The 20,563-nt window shown below is 44.1% G+C and overlaps 1 protein-coding gene across 1 annotated transcript; it reads left to right on the forward strand.

The window, feature by feature from the left end:
- Positions 1-1,360: 1,360 nt before the first annotated feature.
- LOC148430806 (E3 ubiquitin/ISG15 ligase TRIM25-like) lies at positions 1,361-4,472 on the forward strand. Its single transcript, XM_088466468.1, is given in 2 exon segments — positions 1,361-3,546; positions 3,548-4,472. Coding segments are annotated over 2 exon segments (1,902 nt in total). The 5' UTR covers positions 1,361-1,687; the 3' UTR covers positions 3,591-4,472.
- The last annotated feature ends 16,091 nt before the right edge of the window (positions 4,473-20,563 follow it).

The following is a 20,563-nucleotide window of genomic DNA, read 5'->3' on the forward strand; positions in this document are numbered from 1 at the left end:
ACATGTGATGTCATGAGACCACAGAGGAGGGGGATGGGAGCAGGAAGGCTGGCCTCCACACATGTGATGTCATGAGACCACAGAGGAGGGGGATGGGAGCAGGAAGGCTGGCCTGCTGACCTCACATGTGATATCATGAGACCACAGAGGAGGGGGATGGGAGCAGGAAGGCTGGCCTGCTGACCTCACATGTGATATCATGAGACCACAGAGGAGGGAGATGGGAGCAGGAAGGCTGGCCTGTGGACCTCACATGTGATGTCATGAGACCACAGAGGAGGGGGATGGGAGCAGGAAAGCTGGCCTCCACACATGTGATGTCATGAGACCACAGAAGAGGGGGATGGGAGCAGGATGGCTGGCCTGCTGACCTCCGCACATATGATGTCATGAGACCACAGAAGAGGGGGATGGGAGCAGGAAGGCTGGCCTCAGCACATGTGATGTCATGCGACCACAGGAGAGGGGGATGGGAGCAGGAAGGCTGGCCTCAGCACATGTGATGTCATGAGACCACAGAGGAGGGGGATGGGAGCAGGAAGGCTGGCCTGCTGACCTCACATGTGATATCATGAGACCACAGAAGAGGGGGATGGGAGCAGGAAGGCTGGCCTCCTCACATGTGATGTCATGAGACCACAGAGGAGGGGGATGGGAGCAGGAAGGCTGGCCTGCTGACCTCACATGTGATATCATGAGACCACAGAGGAGGGAGATGGGAGCAGGAAGGCTGGCCTCCTCACATGTGATATCATGAGACCACAGAAGAGGGGGATGGTAGCAGGAAGGCTGGCCTCCTCACATGTGATGTCATGAGACCACAGAGGAGGGGGATGGGAGCAGGAAGGCTGGCCTCAGCACATGTGATGTCATGAGACCACAGAAGAGGGGGATGGGAGCAGGATGGCTGGCCTGCTGACCTCCGCACATATGATGTCATGAGACCACAGAGGAGGGGGATGGGAGCAGGAAGGCTGGCCTCAGCACATGTGATGTCATGAGACCACAGAGGAGGGGGATGGGAGCAGGAAGGCTGGCCTCAGCACATGTGATGTCATGCGACCACAAGAGAGGGGGATGGGAGCAGGAAGGCTGGCCTCCTCACATGTGATATCATGAGACCACAGAGGAGGGGGATGGGAGCAGGAAGGCTGGCCTCAGCACATGTGATGTCATGAGACCACAGAGGAGGGGGATGGGAGCAGGAAGGCTGGCCTCAGCACATGTGATGTCATGAGACCACAGAGGAGGGGGATGGGAGCAGGAATCTAAATAAAAGGTATGTCCTAAAATTGTGCTAGAAAGCTGTGCAGGGTACTGTTCAAGGCACCCTGGAATCTATATTTAGGTGCCACTGGGGCAAGGATGGTTTCACCCATCAGCAGCACTGCCAATCACCCTTAGTTATGGCACTGGTCATGGTCATGCACCCACTGAACATGTATTGCTACTTTGTGGTAGCACATAGCATGCTCACAAGAGACCCTGATGAGCTGTGGCTACACCATCCCAGTATTGGGACCTACCTGAACTCTTAGCAGCCCTGCATATCGTGTCCATTTATGTGTGGCCCGTAGTATATCAGAGTCTAGATGTATGACCTGAGTGACAGATCAGCCTTGCCCCATGAGCAGAATGTGACCTTACTGGTGTCTAACACTCTCATTCCTCTCTCCTGCTGCCAGCGATGGCGTCTGCTGATCTGAGGCAGGAGCTGGTCTGTTCCATCTGCCTGAGCATTTATACAGATCCTGTAACCCTGAGATGTGGCCACAACTTCTGCCGGGAATGTATTGATCGTGTGCTGGATTTACAGAAGGGGTCTGGAGCTTATTACTGTCCTGAATGCAGAGCACAGTTCAAGAAATGTCCTGAACTGATACGGAACATTCCTCTGCGTAACATAGTGGGGAGGATCCTTTCTACTCGGCCAGATCAGGAGGAGACTGGTATCTTCTGCACTTACTGTGTGGACTCTCCTGTACTTGCTGCTAAATCCTGTCTCCATTGTGAAGCTCATCTGTGTGACAAACACCTGAGAGTACACATCAGGTCACCAGAACACGTCTTATCTGATCCCACCACTTCCCTGGGGAACAGGAAATGCTCCATCCATAAGAAGATCCTGGAGTATTACTGCACTGAGGACGCTGCCTGTATCTGTGTGTCCTGCTGTCTGATTGGGGACCACAAAGGACATCAGATGGAGTCACTGGATGAGGCCTCTGAGAAGAGGAAGGAAAAGCTGAGAGATGTTCTGCAGAAACTGACCACAAAAAGTGCAGAGACTGAGAAAAGGATCCAGAGACTGCAGGAGCGCATCGGAGAAGATAAGGGAAAAGCAGCTGGTGTAACAGAGAGAGTCACTGCCCTGTTTAGAGACATCAGGAGACAGCTGGAAGACCTGGAGAAGAGAGTCCTGAGTGAGGTCTTCAGGCAGGAAGAGCGCAGTTCACTCTCAGTCTCTGATCTAATCCAGCAGCTGGAAATAAAAAAGGACGAGCTGTCCAGGGAGATGCGTCACATTGAGGAGCTGTGTAACATGTCTGACCCAGTGACTGTCTTACAGGAACCAGACACAGGTGATTTGTGTGTTACTGAGGACAGAAAGAGACGTCATACACAGGTCCATGATGGCGGAGATCTGGATGCGGGTCCAATCTCTGAGACATTACTCACATTATCTGATATAATAACAGGTATAAATACAGGGATCTATGTGCAGGAGGCTACAGACACATTACAGGGTGTTATCAAAGCTGAGAATATAGAATCTGATATAAATACGGGGGTATATATGCAGGAGGCTGCAGACACATTACTCGGTGTTATCAAAGCTGAGAATATAGAATCTGATATAACGCCTATAAATACAGATGTTAAGGAAGCTACAGACCCATTACTGAATGTAACCAAAGCTGAGAATATAGAATCTGATATAATGCCTATAAATACAGGGGTCTATGTGCAGGAAGCTACAGACACATTACTGAATGTAACCACAGCGGGTAATACAGAATCTGATATAACCGATATAAATTCAGGGATCGATGCTCAGGAACCTGAAGACATATTTCTGGATGTAAACACAGCTGGTAATAATATACGTATATCGGATGATGGGAAAACTGCATCAGTAACGCAAGATAGGTTTCAGTATACTCAGGTAATAAGCACCAGGGGATTCTCCTCGGGGCGACATTACTGGGAAGTGGATGTCCGTAAATCGCAGAGCTGGAGGGTGGGGATGTGTTATCCCAGTATAGACCGGAAAGGACGCCAGTCGGTCATTGGATATAATAACAAGTCCTGGTGTTTGCGTGGTTATAATAATCAGTACACAGTGATACATGATGATGCAGAGATCCGGCTACCTGACAATAAGCCCTGTGACAGAGTGAGGATATGTCTGGATTATGAGGCAGGACAGCTGTCCTTTTATTCTCTGCGTAACCCCATCAGACACTTGCACACAGTCACCGCCACCCTCACTGAGCCCCTTCATGCTGCATTATGGCTGTGGAGAGGTTGTATATCAATATCTGGAGGGGTCAGGATATGGGAAAGATGATCATTAGAAATCTGCCTAGAGACTGGTGACATCACAAGGATGGGAATCTGATTGGTGGGACACTTAGCCAATAGAAAGATGCTTTGGGTAAGGCCACCGCTAAGCTCCTCCTGTCTTGCATTAGATGATAGGTGATTTATGTCTGACTCGCTACGAGATGTGATTGGCTGCAGTATCTGTTAGTCAGCGTAGAGCCGACTAGTTATAGGATATACACTATCTCCTGTTCGCTGTGATTCATTAAGGGGGTGTTGCCTCTGTAAAGCTCCACCTACTGGGAGTACCATAACTATTCCTTAGATTATGACTGAGAAATTTCTGTTATCGGCGCACTTGTTATAATATAACTTATTTTGATAACCATCTTATTAAATAAAATACAAATGAACAGCAAAAGGCGGGTAGCTACTACACGATTAAACAGCAACATTGTTATCGTTCAATCGCTTGTAAATCGGGCAGTTTAATGTCGGAAACGGCCAGCGATGCGCGCTCCCGCTAGTCATTTCCGAAATAAATCATCGCCCGAACATGCTGGTCAATCTGCCGATAACGACAGATTGACCATGATCGGGGATGAGGGAGGGTTCCTGCACTAAATGACATATCGCTCAGTGTAGGCGCTACAAGGGATGAGGAACCACTGTACGATTACGATGTCATCATATGTACCTATCTGCTAGTGAATACGCACCTTACATTAAAGTTAACAGCAGTGTTTATAGTTAGCAGTGAATAGAAGCATAATGTTCTCCTGTGTGTGTATGTATATATATATGTATGTGTATATATGTGTATATATATATATATATATATATATATATATATATATATATACATACACCTTTTATAATTATATTGTATGTTTGCCATCTGCTGAATAAAAAAAATCTTTCTACAACTGAGTAAATTACTTTATTCCTGGAATAGGGGTGATGTTGCCCCACGATGATAATGGTAGTTTAGCAGAAAATTTCCCCTAATGATATATAAATGTGTCCAAATACATCTATGCTCCGTGCGCTACAGGTCGCGAGAGCTCCGTGTAACTCGGTAGGGCAGAGTGTCTTTTCGTGCGACTTTTTACCTTCAAATGCGTCTTAATTACACAGAGATGAGAATAGATAGAACAAGTCGCTTCTGCTGATTATATAGCTGTAAGATATGGCACAGATTTATCCCCAGCGGGTGTATGTGCTTATTATATAGCTGTAAGATATGGCACAGATTTATCCCCAGCGGGTGTATGTGCTTATTATATAGCTGTAAGATATGGCACAGATTTATCCCTCAGCGGGTGTATGTGCTTATTATTATATAGCTGTAAGATATGGCACAGATTTATCACCAGCGGGTGTATGTGCTTATTATATAGCTGTAAGATATGGCACAGATTTATCCTCAGTGGCTGTATGTGCTTATTATATAGCTGTAAGATATGGCACAGATTTATCCCTCAGCGGGTGTATGTGCTTATTATATAGCTGTAAGATATGGCACAGATTTATCCCTCAGCGGGTGTATGTGCTTATTATATAGCTGTAAGATATGGCACAGATTTATCCTCAGCGGGTGTATGTGCTTATTATATAGCTGTAAGATATGGCACAGATTTATCCCCAGCAGGTGTATGTGCTTATTATATAGCTGTAAGATATGGCACAGATTTATCCCCAGCGGGTGTATGTGCTTATTATATAGCTGTAAGATATGGCACAGATTTATCCCCAGCAGGTGTATGTGCTTATTATATAGCTGTAAGATATGGCACAGATTTATCCCTCAGCGGGTGTATGTGCTTATTATATAGCTGTAAGATATGGCACAGATTTATCCTCAGCGGGTGTATGTGCTTATTATATAGCTGTAAGATATGGCACAGATTTATCCCCAGCGGGTGTATGTGCTTATTATATAGCTGTAAGATATGGCACAGATTTATCCCCAGCGGGTGTATGTGCTTATTATATAGCTGTAAGATATGGCACAGATTTATCCCTCAGCGGGTGTATGTGCTTATTATTATATAGCTGTAAGATATGGCACAGATTTATCACCAGCGGGTGTATGTGCTTATTATATAGCTGTAAGATATGGCACAGATTTATCCTCAGTGGCTGTATGTGCTTATTATATAGCTGTAAGATATGGCACAGATTTATCCCTCAGCGGGTGTATGTGCTTATTATATAGCTGTAAGATATGGCACAGATTTATCCCTCAGCGGGTGTATGTGCTTATTATATAGCTGTAAGATATGGCACAGATTTATCCTCAGCGGGTGTATGTGCTTATTATATAGCTGTAAGATATGGCACAGATTTATCCCCAGCAGGTGTATGTGCTTATTATATAGCTGTAAGATATGGCACAGATTTATCCCCAGCGGGTGTATGTGCTTATTATATAGCTGTAAGATATGGCACAGATTTATCCCCAGCAGGTGTATGTGCTTATTATATAGCTGTAAGATATGGCACAGATTTATCCCTCAGCGGGTGTATGTGCTTATTATATAGCTGTAAGATATGGCACAGATTTATCCTCAGCGGGTGTATGTGCTTATTATATAGCTGTAAGATATGGCACAGATTTATCCCCAGCAGGTGTATGTGCTTATTATATAGCTGTAAGATATGGCACAGATTTATCCCTGAGCGGGTGTATGTGCTTATTATATAGCTGTAAGATATGACACAGATTTATCCCCAGCGGGTGTATGTGCTTATTATATAGCTGTAAGATATGGCACAGATTTATCCCTCAGCAGGTGTATGTGCTTATAATATAGCTGTAAGATATGGCACAGATTTATCCCTTAGCGGGTGTATGTGCTTATAATATAGCTGTAAGATATGGCACAGATTTATCCCCAGCGGGTGTATGTGCTTATTATATAGCTGTAAGATATGGCACAGATTTATCCTCAGCGGGTGTATGTGCTTATTATATAGCTGTAAGATATGGCACAGATTTATCCCCAGCAGGTGTATGTGCTTATTATTATATAGCTGTAAGATATGGCACAGATTTATCCTCAGCTGGTGTATGTGCTTATTATATAGCTGTAAGATATGGCACAGATTTATCCCCAGCGGGTGTATGTGCTTATTATATAGCTGTAAGATATGACACAGATTTTTTCCCAATGGGTGTATGTGCTTATTATATAGCTGTAAGATATGGCACAGATTTATCCCTCAGCGGGTGTATGTGCTTATTATATAGCTGTAAGATATGGCACAGATTTATCCCTCAGCAGGTGTATGTGCTTATTATATAGCTGTAAGATATGGCACAGATTTATCCCTCAGCAGGTGTATGTGCTTATTATATAGCTGTAAGATATGGCACAGATTTATCCCTCAGCGGGTGTATGTGCTTATTATATAGCTGTAAGATATGGCACAGATTTATCCTCAGCGGGTGTCTGTGCTTATTATATAGCTGTAAAATATGGCACAGATTTATCCCCAGTGGGTGTATGTGCTTATTATATAGCTGTAAGATATGACACAGATTTATCCCTCAGCAGGTGTATGTGCTTATTATATAGCTGTAAGATATGGCACAGATTTATCCCTCAGCAGGTGTATATGTGCTTATTATATAGCTGTAAGATATGGCGCATATTTATCCCCAGCGGGTGTATGTGCTTATTATATAGCTGTAAGATATGGCACAGATTTATCCCCAGCAGGTGTATGTGCTTATTATATAGCTGTAAGATATGGTACAGATTTATCACCAGCGGGTGTATATGGTTATTATATAGCTGTAAGATATGGCACAGATTTATCACCAGCAGGTGTATATGTGCTTATTATATAGCTGTAAGATATGGCACAGATTTATCCCCAGCAGGTGTATGTGCTTATTATATAGCTGTAAGATATGGCACAGATTTATCCCCAGTGGGTGTATATGGTTATTATATAGCTGTAAGATATGGCACAGATTTATCCCCAGCGGGTGTATGTGCTTATTATATAGCTGTAAGAAATGGCGCAGATTTATCCCCAGTGGGTGTATGTGCTTATTATATAGCTGTAAGATATGGCACAGATTTATCCCTAGCGGGTGTATGTGCTTATTATATAGCTGTAAGATATGGCTCAGATTTATCCCCAGCAGGTGTATGTGCTTATTATATAGCTGTAAGATATGGCGCAGATTTATCCCCAGCGGGTGTATGTGCTTATTATATAGCTGTAAGATATGGCACAGATTTATCCCCAGCGGGTGTATATGGTTATTATATAGCTGTAAGATATGGCACAGATTTATCCCCAGCAGGTGTATGTGCTTATTATATAGCTGTAAGATATGGTGCAGATTTATCCCTCAGCAGGTGTATATGTGCTTATTATATAGCTGTAAGATATGGCACAGATTTATCCCCAGCGGGTGTATGTGCTTATTATATAGGTGTAAGATATGGCACAGACTTATCCCCAGCGGGTGTATGTGCTTATTATATAGCTGTAAGATATGGCACAGATTTATCCCTCAGCGGGTGTATGTGCTTATTATATAGCTGTAAGATATGGCACAGATTTATCCCTAGCGGGTGTATGTGCTTATTATATAGCTGTAAGATATGGCACAGATTTATCCCCAGCGGGTGTATGTGCTTATTATATAGCTGTAAGATATGGCACAGATTTATCCCCAGCGGGTGTATGTGCTTATTATATAGCTGTAAGATATGGCACAGATTTATCCCTAGCGGGTGTATGTGCTTATTATATAGCTGTAAGATATGGCACAGATTTATCACCAGCGGGTGTATGTGCTTATTATATAGCTGTAAGATATGGCACAGATTTATCACCAGCGGGTGTATGTGCTTATTATATAGCTGTAAGATATGGCACAGATTTATCCCCAGCGGGTGTATGTGCTTATTATATAGCTGTAAGATATGGCACAGATTTATCCCTAGCGGGTGTATGTGCTTATTATATAGCTGTAAGATATGGCACAGATTTATCCCTAGCGGGTGTATGTGCTTATTATATAGCTGTAAGATATGGCACAGATTTATCCCCAGCAGGTGTATGTGCTTATTATATAGCTGTAAGATATGGCGCAGATTTAACCTCAGCGGGTGTATGTGCTTATTATATAGGTGTAAGATATGGCACAGATTTATCCCCAGCAGGTGTATGTGCTTATTATATAGCTGTAAGATATGGTGCAGATTTATCCCTCAGCGGGTGTATATACTTATTATATAGCTGTAAGATATGGCACAGATATATCCTCAGCGGGTGTATGTGCTTATTATATAGCTGTAAGATATGGCACAGATTTATCCCTAGCGGGTGTATGTGCTTATTATATAGCTGTAAGATATGGCACAGATTTATCCTCAGTGGCTGTATGTGCTTATTATATAGCTGTAAGATATGGCACAGATTTATCCCCAGCAGGTGTATGTGCTTATTATATAGCTGTAAGATATGGCACAGATTTATCCCTAGCGGGTGTATATGGTTATTATATAGCTGTAATACTGACTGCTATGAACTAGAGCTGCCAAGCAGGATAGGTGGTGGTACTGCCTGCGGGAGGATAGTTCATGATAATCACCTTCAGTGCTGGAGGTAGGATATAGCTGAGACTGCAGAGTATATTAGGACACCTGTTGGATTGAGTGCACAGTGCAGGTCAGCACAGGTGCTGGGTGTAGAGTAGACTGCAGGCTGTTTGATGCAGGTAGCTGGTAATGAGGTCCTACACACGGAATGCGATGTCTGTGCAGGTACTGTAACTGGTCCAGGTGTACTCCTATGGGGTAAATTTACTAAGATGTGAGTTCTTTTAAGAAGTGATGTTGCCCATAGCAACCAATCATATTCCAGGTATCTTCTAGAAGGTTGTAGATAATTGAGAAGCAGAATCTGGCTGGTTGCTATGGGCAACATCACTTCTTAAATAGAATCCCATCTTAGTAAATTTACCCCTATGAGTGCAGATAACTGAAGGCAGAGTCCATGCATACACCACGGGGAGGCTGCCTGTCTTCCCTAATCTACGGTGAAATTCTTAGTCATTTGCTGTAAGGGCTCTCCAAATATGGGCAAGGACTGGGGACAACACGAACTAACACTGAAGAGCCCAAGCCGCCAACACACACCACAGGACATACAGTACATCTGGCGCCATCTGACATTCCAGTTACTTATAAAATCTCTTTACAGACACCAGTTGGACATGTTCCCTGTCTGGTATATCTACTTCTACCTTCCTTGCTATCCTGTACCCTAACCCATGCCAGCTTGGGGCCTCATGCCTTTTTAAGATCAGTGTCACAACTCATAGACTGATAGTGGATGCTCGCCCATACTTTGGCATTGGTGAGACCTAGTACTTAGGCATGGAGTCTAATGTGCTGGCAGTATTCACCAGGGACCTCACAAGGAGGGTTGGACTTGGCTGTGTCCAGCACGCAGGTCGCGGCCCTCAAACTTTGTTCCCTTATACAGGTTCTGGTGTTCTCTGGATTAGATCGCAGTACAATGCAGGCTTACCACGTAGGTGACATGTCCGGTCAGAACCAAATGGACAAAATAGTAACAGGGAGCAGACGTAAAACAGGTCATGGAGAAAAGCCAAGGTCGAAACCAGAATACCAAGCACAGTACCAGGCAGGAAACGGAATCATGTCACACACTAAGCCAAGGTCAGAAACGAGTAGTAGTAATCGCTGGGAACGCTTGTGTATGGTTCGGGAGCCTATACTACTCAGCTGAGTCTTCCTGCTTCTCACCACACTCCATCGGACTGACGAGAGTGTGAACAGTCTCTTTGGGCAACAAGTAAGCCGGGCTCCAGCACTCAGGTTTGGGGCACAGGTCTGGAGTGCTTGGGGTGTAAAACAGTTTATACTGAAATGTCCAGTTTTGCCACAGCTGCAGCTGTGTCAGGTATCGGGTGATTACTTGCAGGGGTAGAAAAGAGTGGTAGCTGGCCAAAAGCACCCATGTTAGGAGATACTTGTTATGATGAGTAGAAGAGGGGTGCCCCCTTGTTATACAGTCTATTTTGGGGCTGGGTGCTTTTGCCTTTGTGGCCATATTGCCACATAATTGTTGGCGATCTAGGTTGCCATCTTTAAGTCGGGTGGCTCCCGGTCTAGCACCCACCTCTGGAGCACCCCTGTGATCTGTTCTTGGCATATCAGGTAAATCCTGATTAGGTATATCATGGAGTTTCAATCTCAGTTCTGATTTTCCTGAGTCTGTCTGATCTAAAAAAATCCCAAAGTAAGTAGCGGCAAAGTAATTAATCTCAGTATCTCATATTCTGGGTATAATCACATCAATTCTATTGTGTTGGTACCGATAATATTGTGGTGTTACTAAGATTTTTTGTAGGCACCAGAGAATAGATAAAAGGTATATACATATTTCCTGTGTTATAAGATACACATTTGTCTCCATGCTCTAAACAGTTCCAATAAAACCCCGTCTTTAGCACTTAACATAGAGAATAATAATATCAGCACCAGAGTACCTAGAAAATTGAATGTATTTAGATAATGCTGTGTGTGCCCCTCTGTGGGTGGGAAATCTGTAACCTTAATATTTCAAAGAAAAATATACAAATAATAATGGTGGGTACACACTGGCAAATAAACTACATGGACATTGTGCTGTGTGTACGGGCGGTCTGCCTACTGCCCATATGCTTGCTGCAAAGGCCAAGGGGAGTGGGGCACGACATGCCCCCCAGCCAGCGGGACCCGAGACTACATTATAATAGAAATTCAGAGGTCTTTGTTGCATATATTTCCAAATACATGGTTAAGCGCTGGGCCACGTCAAGGCTCCTCTATACCGGCGTCATTAACGCTACATGATAATAGCCCCCACTCTAGGTCATATAATTGCTTACTGTACAGCCGTGGCCAAAAGTTTTGAAAATGACACAAGTATTGGTTTTCACAAAGTTTGCTGCTTCAGTGTTATTAGACCTTTTTGTCAGATGTTACTATGGTATAAAGCTTTTCGGAGTCTGGCCATGTTGGTTTATGCCTCCCTCAGATTGCGTAAATTGCTTCATGCCTATGGAGGCATAGTCACAGGAGAGGAGGGGTCTTACGATCCCACTTCCACAGCCTCCGTCCAGCTCTAGAAACTGATCCTGTGTATGAGCAATGTTAGAGTCTCTGGTAATGTTTCCATAAAGTGAGAGACTCTTCCGATGTGACCTGGGTGTAACTCGCAAGGACAGGTTATCACCACTGCTGTCACTGTGGGTTACATTAACTACATTGAAGGTACAATTTTGTTAAAAATGACAAAGTCCATTGCGGTATGGACGGCTAATCATGGCAGAACTGCCATGATTAGTAATACATAGACCCCTGAGTCCTTGTCTGTTCTCTAAGGGCTCATTGTTCTACTGCTTTGGGAGCTATGGAAGGTGCAAGCTATGTCTTGGTGAATTTGCCCTCATTGAATGGACTTGGATGCAGTGTAGTACTGGTCCACTGGGGGGCAAAATATATCCCCTGTGGCCTCAGCAGCCTCATGACATCCATCAAGGGGTGTAGGGTGGGCGGGTCCAGTGGAGCGCAAGCTCCAGGCGCCGAAGGTGCCAGGGGCCGTTGCTTCCCCACTGCAATGTGAACGCTGGCCTTTGAAGTGATCTGAGGTTAAGGAAGCCTCCGATCGCTTCAGAGGCCAGCGTTCCCAGTGATGCAGTGTGCGGGTGATGCCATCCGCGCGCTGAGGAGCCTGTGTGGGTGCACCTGCTGGATCCAGTCAGTGTGGCATCAGGAACAGCAGCCCGGATGACGGGCGCAATGGATCAGGTAAGTACTGGGGGGGGAGGGGGGAACTACAGCAGCACTACTTTAAGGGGTACCTATACAGGGGCACTGCATATGGGCACCACTACAGGGGGCACTGCATATGGGCACCACTACAAGGGGCAATGTGTATGGGCTCAACTACAGGGGGCACTGCATATGGGCACTAATACAGGGGGCACTGTATGTGGGCATGACAAGGGGCACTGCATATGGGCACAACTACAGGGGCACTCCATATGGGCACTACAGAGGACCCTACATATGGGCACCACTATAGGAGCTGATAAATGGAGTGATACGGAAGGAGGCTGGAAAGCTGGGGCAGGAGGATGGAGAGACTGGGAAGAAGGCGGAATATATTTATACCTTAATGCCCCACTTTTATGCTGCCCCTAATCTTTATTTTTACTTTAATCCCATATGGACCCGCCTCTTCCCTGGAAGACGTGCTCCAGGTGCCCTGGCTACACGCTACACCTCTGCATCCATCCAAATATTTTGCACATTATTACAGGGAACAATGGATGACACACTTCTGTACTTCAACCCTCATCACCAGAGCTGGCAAACATTTTAGATTTAATAGAGAATTGGAGAAGTCAGGACTTAGAGGAGCATGAGAAGAACAATGATAATTATGTAATTTGCTTCATCAGTGATTTGTAGGGAAGGACAATAGTTCAGAAGTGAATATTGGCAAATAGGAGCTGTGGCTATTACACAATGAGACTGTACTTGTAAGAAAATAAACCATACTGTGTGAGTTTATAGGGGAGTGGGGGAACATTGACCTTGGACTATCCCAAACAGTGTTCCAAGTTCCAGCCTTCTCGCACAGATAGTTTGGGTTACACAGCATTCAAAGAAGTTGTGTTTTTTCTGTGCGTCGCAAAAATGCTAAGCTCAAAAGTGCAGCAATGTGCTAACTTAAAATTTTTAGTTAAACTGAACAAAATGCCCACCATATCTTTCCGTATGCTAACAGAGGCTTACGGGGACTATTGGATATCATGTGCGCGTGTGTTTGAGTGCCACAACAGATTTAGTGATGGTTGTGAGAATGTTGATGATGATGAACATCCCGGAAGGCCTTGCACATCAAAGACAAATGAAAATGTGGAAAAATTTGGGAAAATTGTTTGAATTCAACATCAACTCAGCATGGGAATGATAGAAATGGTAACCACCACCACAGAAACTGTTAGGAAAGTTTTACATCAAAAGTTTAACATGATAGAATTTGTGCAAAGATGGCTCCAAGGCTTCTCACGGCCGAGCAAAAAGAAAATTGAAAGCAAAATTGTACAGACCGTTTGGAGCAAATTCAAGTGGATTTGCATTTTTTAAATAAATTTATTACCTGTGATAAAACCTGGATCTTCCTGTACAGTCCTGAGACAAAACGCCAGTCCATTCCCTGGAAAACACCTTCATCACCAAGAAAGAACATGGAAGACATGATTAGACAGTAGTGTCATAAACCTCCAGGCTTGTACATTTGATTGTCCTCACAGAAAACCCAGGGGTTAAGTTTTTATGGGGAGGGACTTTAATTTTGTAAGGCCCAATAGTTGTTTGTCTTATAGCAGAGGGGAGGAGTTTTATGGTTTTTCAAGGGTGGGTGTTTATCCTTTCTCTCTCTTCCTTTCTGAAGTTGCCCACCCTCCCTCCCTGGAATTTAGTTATGGTTGTCAGCTTTTATAATTGGGGTGGCCAGTTGCAGAACGGCATTTGCTCGATTACGTTTTTTGCTGGTAGATTCCCTGGGGTGCGACTCGTCATGGGGGAGGATAGGCGTGGACAACAGCATTAGACGGGGATCACCAGGCCTGGTGGGTCCTTTACCTTCTCTGTAGTTGGGTTGGTGCCTCAAGTTGATGGATATGGCAGCAGTTAGCTGCTTTGGGTTATTGCAAGTTTCCCGCAAGGGGTTGGGGCAGATGGCCCGCCCCCCCTTGTGAGTTGGGATGTTGGCAGTTGGCCTCTTTGTCTGAAGGGCAGATAGCCCATTCGGGCTTTCTGCCCTTCAGACAAAGAGGCCAACTGCCAACATCCCCAACCCCTTGCGGGAAACCCCTTATGTAGTGTTGTAGTGTATCGTTCCCATTGTTTTGTTATTTTATGTTGTGTTGCTTAAGCTAGGCCGTTCTTTTCCTTGCCACCATACCTTTAGTCTAAATAGAATTAATAGATTTAGGTCAAAGTCCATTTCAATAAAAGCTGACCCCTTTTCACTCCAACTTCAGTTGTATGTGTCTTTATTTTAGATAAACTTTTGTATGTGTGGAGTGTGAATGCATCGGCCAATAGAGAGTTTATGAAAGTGTGTCACAGCAAATTCAAAGTCATGTTAATTGTTTTCTTTGATAGCAAGGGTGTTATTTTGGAAGACTTGGTACCAGAAGGCACAACAGTGGGAAAGAGGCCAAAAGCTGTTGAAAAATATTTTTATTCCCCATCAGGACAACGCACCGGCCCACACAGCTCTCTGTGACGCAGTTATTGGCTGAGAAACAGATCGCAGAGCTAGAACACCTCCATACTCGCTAGCCCTGGCACCCTGTGACAATTTCCCTAAAGTCACATCTATACTCAGGGGAACCCGTTCTGCATCAGTTACTGAGGTAAAGAAGAAAACGGCGGCACTGCTGAGATACCTGACAGATAATGAGCTACAGTGCGACTCTGACCAATGGGAAATAAGAATGCAGCAGTGTTGGGGGCAGAAGGGGAGCACATAGAAGGGGTGTACACAGAATGGGAATGGAGTTGCATTGTACTTAATATTAAACACATTATAGCATCAGTCTTGTTATGTAATAGACACATCTTGTACATTATTTATTAACAGTTTTTTATACAGCGATATCCTATACCAGTGCATGTTAAAAATTGGGAATAAACAATAATAGAGCAAAACTGGGTAATAACAGACAGATATAGAGATAGGAAGGACTTGCCCGCAATCTTACACTCTATAGGAAAATAGCAATTGATACACAAGGATAGGTGCTACCTATTGCATTGTCCAGCCCGATGGCAAAGGTTCTTGGTAGCCGTATGATTAAGTCACACAGGAATGTTGGCCAAAGGTCAGGAAGGTGTAAAAGTGTAGGAATAGAACATATGTAGAGTTATACGTGGACTTATAGAGAGGGATAGCTTAGGATGCTGGGAGCTGCCATGATGTTCTGTGTTATCTGGGGTATTTTTTGTGGCTGATAAGTGACACATCATTACATAAGACCCAAAATCTCTGTGTGTCTTTGCAGCCATCCCCCCAACATTGGGCAGAAGAGATAACATATTTCATTGGTGTGCGACTTTCAATCAGAACTTAATTGCAAACTAGACAGAAGATTGAGGTAAAAGCAGCAAACCTGAGGAAAGATGACAGGTACTGCCTGGTGCTCTCTGTTACACTATAAAGTAAAATATGTGCTAATTATGCTGTGGGGAAATGCCAATATTACCTTGTGTTTCCTGTCTGTGTGTAATTGGTAATGAGGACTTCTTTCTATTGGATATGTTACACTGTTTGCAGTGATATTTACTGTATGGTGATATTGCAATGTCAACCTGTACATCAAAGACAACGTTTGTGAGACAGGCTTCTGAATGATTTACTAGTTTCTTCAAGAATCCATCCTTCTCTCACAGGAATCCCATATAAGTGACTCTCACTAAGCCAGAACTCTATGGGTTTTAAAAGTGCAATAATTCTAAATGTACAACCTGTACATCTATCGCTAATAAGACCAAATCCGTTATTCCTGTGGTATCCAAAAAAAGATTTACTATGGCCCATTTTATTAATGGCAACTCTAGTTATGTTGTCTATCTGTTATGGTGTCCTTGCAATCTGCATTACATTGGTAGTATATGTCCTTTGAAGATCAGATTTCTGGAACACATGATGGTGACCCTACAGGCATGGGTGTATCTATAATGGGTGCAGGGTGTGCGGGGCCCCCCCGGGTACACCGCACCCACCGCACACCCTGCACCCATTTTATTTAAAACTCATCTGCCAGTGGTCCCGCGTCGGGTGTCAGTGTTGCACAGAACACCAGAAAATGGCCACCGTGGCCATTTTTACGGTGTTCTGTGCATACGCAGTAGACTCTAGGCACACTCTTGTGCCCAGAGTTTACTGCTTCTGCGGTGGCCGGCCAGCAGCGTCAATCGGCAGCCAGGGAGAGAGGAAGGGGCCCTGCACGGGGAATGCACATGGGCCCCCTCCTCTCTTAAAACACCCCTGCCTACAGGTTTAAGTGTAGTAGGAGGAGAACACATTGGAGCTTGGAGCAGAGGAGGAGACCGTTTCAGGGAGCTCTGCGGACGGGAAGCTGCATGGATGTTAAGTATCCAGACCCTTAAACCCCAGGGATTAATGAGACCATTGTTTTTGGAAGTTATTGAATAGTTTATTACCTTGTTTTGTTCCATCATTGTATATATTCCCCACTTCTCTTTTCTTTTCTCTCAGTTTAAACACGTGTTTTTATACATGCTCTATTTGTTTGCTCCTCTCTAGCTTATACCCATATTTCTTGTTTTTGTAAGTTTTTATTGTATGTACATTTGGGTATTGCATTATAATTAAGAGCACTGTGCATTATATAGACACATTACAGAATAGTATAACCAATTGGGGGTAATCAATTACACTGTGGTGAATGCTGGGAGTAGGAGGAGCGTTATATAGACAACACCTCCTTTACCCCCTACATACAGTACCCCTCAGACAACAGGAGCAAACATAATGCTGACTAGTCTTAGGGTACACACTGACTGTCACATAATCAAAGCTCAGTGACAGAAGTGTATATATATATATATATATATATATATATATATATATATTAGGAAATATATAATAAACTCAACTGCTGATAAAAAAATTATGTAATCATGTTGGAAATTAATGAGTTGTTTGACCCCTCCCAGCTGTGTGAACTGCACAGTACAGAGTGAGGGGATGCTGATAGAGAGAGAATATGGGGTGGGAGTAGGTGAGTTACAGGTTGAAGAGAAAGATGTAAAGGGAGTAAAATAGACACAACAAAAACATAAATAAATAAAAGCCAAGCATTGTTAGGCATGAGAGCTACTGCCACATAAATCAGGTAAAAGATGGTACAACAAATAAAGAAAAATAAAAGTACTCACTTTTCAGGGGCACACACTATATCAGGCCATATAACAATTCTTATCACTTCATTGGAGTATGTAGACCACCCCTATTCATTTGTAGAGAGTAGATTCTCTCAATAGGTAGGTGCCTGTGGAATCATATTACGTGCTTCCACTATATCAATTCAACAGTTAATTAATGTAAGTCTATTTCAGACATTAATCAAAAATGGTGTCCATACCCATATTATGTGGGAAATAATCTCCTATTGATACCAAACAAATAGTGAAACAATTCTCTTTTCACACTATTGGGTACCATTGATTCTGAATACTATTTACAGTAAACCATTTGTATTGTCTCAAGCATTTGTTGGCTGCTCCTGTGCAGCCCCCTTTCCCCTCCCCAATTCCTTGGTGTATGAAAAGCTGCTGTAAGAAGACAGAGCTCATTTGTTTGGCCGCGTACAGTATGGCTACAGTCCAATAGTAACTTGTCTCTCATTGGACAGAATTCAATTCAACACGAATTGAATAGCACCAGGAGGGAGCTCCCAGAGCTATTCAATTCAGCGCGCTGTTATTTCGGAGAATGCTGGTTCTCGCGACTTAACATGGGTGTTTTTCCGCGAGAACCGGCATTCTCTGACTAAAGTGCCGGGCGCACGGCTGTTAGCATCGTGCTAAGCAGGAAAACAGCTGCGCACCCGGAAGTTTTGTCAGATTTTTCCTCGCATCCCCAGGGGCTTGCGAGAAGAAATCTTTAGCCTGCCCAAACAGCGCGGTGTATTGAATAGCTTCGGGAGCTCCCTCCTGCGGCTATTCAACATTCCTCTGAATTGAATTCCCCCCATTGTGATGTCACTACTCTCCGGTCAGTTTTCTCCCAGTTCCTGGTCACTCAGATATCTCTATACAACCTCGCCATACACAAAATGCAGCATGAAGGGGCTCAGTGAGGGCGGCAGTGTAGGTGTGTAAGTGTCTGATCTGATCACACAGAGAATAAAAGAACAGCTGTCCTGCCTTATAATCCAGATATCTCCTCACTCTGTCACAGGGGATATGGTCATGTAACGGGATCTGTGTACTATTATGTATCACTGAGTACTGGTTATTCAGCCAATCCAAACACCAGGGGGTATATTTACTAAGAATCGAGTTTGGGCAAGTTTGCAAACTCATGCGAGTTTAGCCTGTTTTTCAAACTCACAAATTTACTAAGACCAAACAGGTGTGAGTTTGGAACTGAGTTTTCTCTTCTCACTGTTAAGACTCATGTGAGTTTGCAAACTCGACTAAACTCACCATCAGCCAAACTGGGAAGTACTTTAGTTGCAACTCACAAATTTACAAAGAATCGGGTGTACAATCTAGGGTGAGTTTGTAGCAAACTCACTGATAAATTGATATTTCAAATAGACCACCTCCTGAGCTGCGAGTTTGGCAGAAACATATACAGATCAATGTGATTTGTGTATGTTTCTGCCTGAATACTTAATATAAAGTGTTTTTTTATTTAAAAAAAATTTCGTTGGGTTCCCCCCAAAAGCCTAACCAGCCCCGGACTTGCCAACCAGTCCTGGTTCCTAATATTATGGGGAACAAAATGAGTAGGGTTCCACCGTAATTTAGGAACCAGCACCTGGCTGCAGGGCCAGTCCTGGTTTTAATTATAGGGAGAAAACATTGCATAGTGGTCCCCGTATAATTAAAACCAGCACCGGACCCAAAACAGCCGGGCTGTAATGCCACAGCCTAGAGACCCATTCACCAGGGCTCCGTGGCCAAAGCATTATCAGCCCAAGCAGGGGATGTCAGGGGAGATGGGGACCCCCAAGAAGGGGTACCCCCCAAAAACCCCAGGCTTGGTCTGAAGCCTGGGCTCTTCCCCGCACCCCAGGAGTGTTGGGTATGGGGGGTAATAAAGTGAGAAATATAAGGAAACTATTGTATTTTACAATAGTTTCCTTATATTTCTCACTTTATGACTCCCGTACCCAACGCTCCAGGGGTGCGGGGAAGAGCCCAGGGCTTCAGACCAAGCCTGGGGTTTTGGGGGGGAAGGGGCCCTTCTTGGGGGGGTCCCCATCTTCCCTGACATCCTCGGCTTGGCCTGACGGGCTTGGGCTGATAATGCTTTGGCCACGGAGCTCCAGTGAAAGGGTCTCCGAGCTGTGGCATTACAGCCCGGCCGTTTTGGGTCCAGGGCTGGTTTTAATTATAGGGGGACCCCTACGCAATTTTTTTCCCCCTATAATTAAAACCAGGACTGGCCCTGCAGCCAGGTGCTGATTCCTAAATTATGGTGGAACCCTACTCATTTTGTCCCCCGTAATTTTAGGAACCAAGACTGGCCGGCAAGTCCGGGGCTGGTTTGGCTTTTTGGGGGCCTATGTCATTTAAACAAAACAAAACATTTAACCCATTTTTTACAGGTAGACCACACGAGCAGCCTTGAGATACAGTATCTCACTGATATGTGCAGGCTGCTTGCCTGGGTGAGTTGCAGAGAGAAAACACTGCAATTTCAGGGGAGTAATCTCATCTAAACTAGCAAATAGGGTACAAATCTAATTCTGCTTCACCATCAGAAAACTCACTTTCAGCTAAACTCACTTCTTAGTAAATTTGTTGTTAACGTGTAAAAACACCCGAGTTTTGGTGAAGCAAAGAAAGTTTAATAAAATAAAAACTCGACCAAACTCGATTCTTAGTAAATTTACCCCCAGGACTTGTTATTATCGCCAATGTATGACTGACGTCCTTTCCTCTCTATACTGGGATAACACATCCCCACCCTCTACCTCTCTGATTCGCTGACTTCCACATCCCAGTAATGTCACCCTGAGGAGAATTTCCTGGTGCTTATTACCTGAGGATACTGAAATATCTCTGGTATTTCTGGGTGATTCTGCTGTATACCTGACCATGATGCACTTTTCCTATCACCTGATATGTATATCCTATTAGCAGCTGTGTTTGCATCCAGTAATATGGCTGCAGGTCTCAGCATATAGAAATATACATTT

The sequence above is a fragment of the Taudactylus pleione genome, unplaced genomic scaffold, assembly GCF_031769625.1.
Source record: "Taudactylus pleione unplaced genomic scaffold, aTauple2 ptg003154l, whole genome shotgun sequence".
Taxonomy (NCBI): Eukaryota; Metazoa; Chordata; class Amphibia; order Anura; family Myobatrachidae; genus Taudactylus; species Taudactylus pleione.